Genomic DNA, 3983 nt, shown 5'->3' on the forward strand with positions numbered 1-3983 from the left:
AAACTTGTGAAATATTATTATGGTATGTGTTATCAAAATACTGTGTCATCGGTTTGTCTAAAGGAAGACAAAACTTTCGGATGTGTTATGCACCATTCACGTGTGGTTTGGAGTAGGCGTAAATTGTTTGTGTACCAATTCAAATTTTGAAAATACAAATACTTTCATAAATCCGAAAATTGACATCAAAATGGCTTAACGGATCATTTACAGAAATCTCATTCTGCTTGTGTTTCATGAATGAGGCCCAGTGTGAGCGCAGCATTATAGTCTCTTGTTTTCCAGACGTTCTGGTTTTTGATGCTGGCCTAAAATGTTGAGTAGTATTGGCACAGTGTATTGTGGCCTGCTTACCCAACGCAGGATTGTAGCCATTGCCCTGATTGAGTGAGACAGACCGGTAAGAGATAGACATGTTGCTGTTAAACGGCCCAAGACATCCACTCATTGGAAGCATTGCAGCAGTGAAGGCTATTTTGCATCCAGCTTGAGGAAGGGACAGAAAGCAAGGAAAATGTAACTTTTCCAGAATAGATTTGATATTGTTTTTTCCTAAACGATAAGCAAATGTGAGGTAGCAGTACCTGTGAGCTCCTCTATTTGGCTGTTCAGATGAGACAGTCCTTCCCATAGGCCAACCATACGCGTGAACGTGGCCTCCTCCAGCTCAAACAGAGGCTGTGCAATACAGCAGCAGCTCTTCTGTCTCCCGAATGCACATTCACAGTCCCATCCGCCGCAGGGCAGGGACCCCCTGTAACTCACTGAAAAATGTAAGACAAAAAGTAGAAGTGAGACAAAGACCTGCAAAAGCTGTATTTATATAAACAACTGATCAAATGATTCACCAGCAGTTTCGCGCAGGAGGTCAAAGGCAGTGGTAGCCTCGGCTCGCGAGCAGAGACTGAGAACCATCAAAATACACAGAGAAGCTGCTGGAAGCATTGTCATCCTCAGCATGCAGAAAAATACAGCTTATTTAGTCCTTGAAGTTTAAAAAAGAAGACGTCTTAGGTCTTAATACAGTGTTCCCAGACATGTTTCTAGAGGCACACTAACAGTACACACCTTCCTTATCTGACCTAATTAGGATCTTAAAGCAAAGACGTTCTTATTATATGACACCAACCTCTACAACCAATGGAGAGAGCTTAATGGTCAACTTGGATCACGTGAGTCTTGATGACCAATTACATTATAGTCTTAATTCCACTGAATTGCTTAGTCACCATTTGTGGATCGTAAACTGAATCCTACATGTCACTAAATTGTCTGAGATTGTCAGTGAGTTACTTCAAATGGTCTTCATTTATATACATGAGAGGACACACAGCTATCACTGTAGAATTCAAAGGGTCGGCCAAGCTCAGAAAATAGTACTTTTCCAGTATCCCGTGGGTAAACGAGAACACGTCACTTTTAAATTCAACTAAAAAAAAGGATTGAATGTCTTAAAGTTTTAAAGCCGTGAACTTTTTCCCGCGATTAATTGCATCCAAAATAAAAGTTTTTGTTTACATAATATATGTATGTGTACTGTGTATATTTATTATGTATATATATATATAAATACAAACACAAACACATGCATGTATATATTTAAGAAAAATATGTTGTGTTTATATATGAAATTTATTTATGTATAATATAAAATATAAATGTATATACAAGTAAATATATATTAAACTGAACGCTAGGCTCCACCTAAACCTGTAGAATCAGCCAATCAGATTTAGACTTATGTTTTTGTGAAAGTGTTTCCAGTTTGCAGAATCTGTTTAATTTCACAGTGTAACAAACACAGAAGCTAAACTGACTAAATCATTTTAGGCTAAATGCACCCAAACATAAACCAGATCTAAGTGAATTATTAACATAAATCAATTACTAATGCGTCTAACTAAAAACAAGTAAGTCTGTAACTGCCACGATTCTATATTTTCATTAGCTGTTTACAATATATAATTGATCTACTGTATGTTCTGTTGATTTTAGGTTACACTTTATTTTGATAGTCCACTTTAGAGATTCGAACTATAATTCTACTAACTACATGTCATTTAGCAGTCGTTAGAGTACTAGTAGACTGTGTGGTTTGGGTTAGGGTTAGTAGAATATGTACTTGCAATGTTACTTATAGTCAGTAAATGCACATCAAAATAAAGTGTTAGCAAATATTAAGCAGAATTGCAAAGCTACTTATAGTTAGTAGAATGTCTAAAGTGGACTATCAAAATAAAGCATTTTACATTCAATCAGATCAATTTAAGTTGTATGTAAAAATGTAGATACAAATTAGTATTTTGTGCATTTTTAAAATTTTTAATCATTTAATTTTTTTAATACTCACTGTGATGAAGATAACAGATGAATTGCAGAAGAATTGAGTCAGTTAAAGTCAAAAATGGAGTTGGAAGTGGAGCTTTCTGTGCAGCTTTATGCAGTGGGTGGAGTTGCTCACCGAGTGGCTCGGCCTCTCAAGCATCTGATAAGACCAAAGAATATGAGACACCAATGCCTTTCATTTGTCCCACTTGTATGAATGCATGAAAAGTTTTTGTTACTGATACACACAATCATATTTCTTACCAGGATGCTTCCAACTCCTCATGGACTGCAGATAATGATATCATTTGAGCTGCTGTGAGATAGTCATTTGTGTATTATTTCTGAATGTGGCAAAATCTGGTCTCAATCTAGAGGTGGGAACAGGATTTGGTTTCCTGATTCTCAGAAAAGGGTGTAGACTATAAAGGTGTGAATCTATGATCATTGTATTTTAGTGTTTTCCCAAAGCTTAAGCACAGCTTTTCCATGAACTTTCTGTAAGATTGACGCGATTATGTTGTATTATATATTGTAATAGAGTGGAACTTTGACTGTGGGAGAGCCATTGAAGTTGTGTAAGATGACACTCATGTTTGTGTATCTGTCACAAGAGATAAAAGGCTAAAACAGATTCATCAAAAGTGAACTTTACATGCCTTTTCAGTTTTTACCACAACATTTCCACTTTTAAATGAATCATTGATAATCACCGGGATACTCTTAACACAAAAGTAAAACATTTTTTGTGTAAAATGATCAAAATTGTGTAAAACTATCAAAATATAGAAAGCACTGTGAGTTGCTTTATGTAAGAATAAAACTCACGCAAATAGTAAAGGAAGTAGTAGGGCTGGGTGGGATGATAGGAGGACAGCTTGTTTCAATGCACCATTTCAAAATAAATAAATAAACACACAAAATACACATGTAATCACATTAAAATAAAGCCATGTGTCAGCACATATAGCTGATTTACAATAATAATATAATAGTAGTAGTGAGTGATTGTTGTCATTAGTGTCATTTTAATAATTCCACATATTGGCCAACTGACTGACAACTATTAAAAATATTATAAGTTTCATACATTACTGATTTACAACTAAAGCACTCAACGGATGCAATGATGTGCAAACGTGGATGTTACATGTCTAAAGCATATGCAGTAAAAATGAATTGTTTTATTTTTTGCAATGCCTTGTTTAAACATTGCTTCTGGGTTCACAGATTACACCATAGATTTAATTATTTAACTGTTTTAATGTAATTAAGAATTAGCATTGTAGTGTAATGTTGATTCAGCAACATTTTCAACTTCAACATGATGTTGAACTAACATCACATAGTAACATTGATTCAACAACATTACCAGTGATTGTTTTTATTAATTTCGGTGTTTCGGTGTTGAATCAACAGCAGTGACATAAAAATCAACATCACAGCATAATGTTGATACAGTTACTTTACCATTGATTTTATTTCAACATTGATTCAACTGCAGTGATGTAAAATGAACATCACAGTGCACCGTTGATTCAGTGATAATATCATGGATTTTTAGTTGAAATTGAAACATTGCTTCAACATTAACTAAGGGTGCAAAAGTGATATTGAACCAGTATCACTTTGTAACATTATTTCAATGCAACTACAAT

At 34.8% G+C, this 3983-nt stretch overlaps 1 protein-coding gene across 1 annotated transcript in view; it reads right to left on the reverse strand.

Annotated features, from left to right (window-relative positions):
* LOC107567681 (cerebellin-1-like) overlaps positions 1-2398 on the reverse strand; it is a 3480-nt gene extending 1082 nt beyond the window's left edge. The window contains exons 1-4 of the mRNA XM_016253392.1: positions 2351-2398; positions 849-985; positions 585-764; positions 355-486 (exon numbers count right to left, since the gene is read on the reverse strand). Coding sequence (XP_016108878.1) covers positions 355-486; positions 585-764; positions 849-960 — 424 coding nt within the window. The 5' untranslated portion in view covers positions 961-985; positions 2351-2398. The remainder of the gene's footprint in view (positions 1-354; positions 487-584; positions 765-848; positions 986-2350) is intronic.
* Between the last annotated feature and the right edge of the window lie 1585 nt (positions 2399-3983).

Source organism: Sinocyclocheilus grahami, unplaced genomic scaffold, assembly GCF_001515645.1.
Source record: "Sinocyclocheilus grahami isolate Dianchi unplaced genomic scaffold, SAMN03320097.WGS_v1.1 scaffold1180.1, whole genome shotgun sequence".
In the NCBI taxonomy this organism is placed as follows: domain Eukaryota; kingdom Metazoa; phylum Chordata; class Actinopteri; order Cypriniformes; family Cyprinidae; genus Sinocyclocheilus; species Sinocyclocheilus grahami.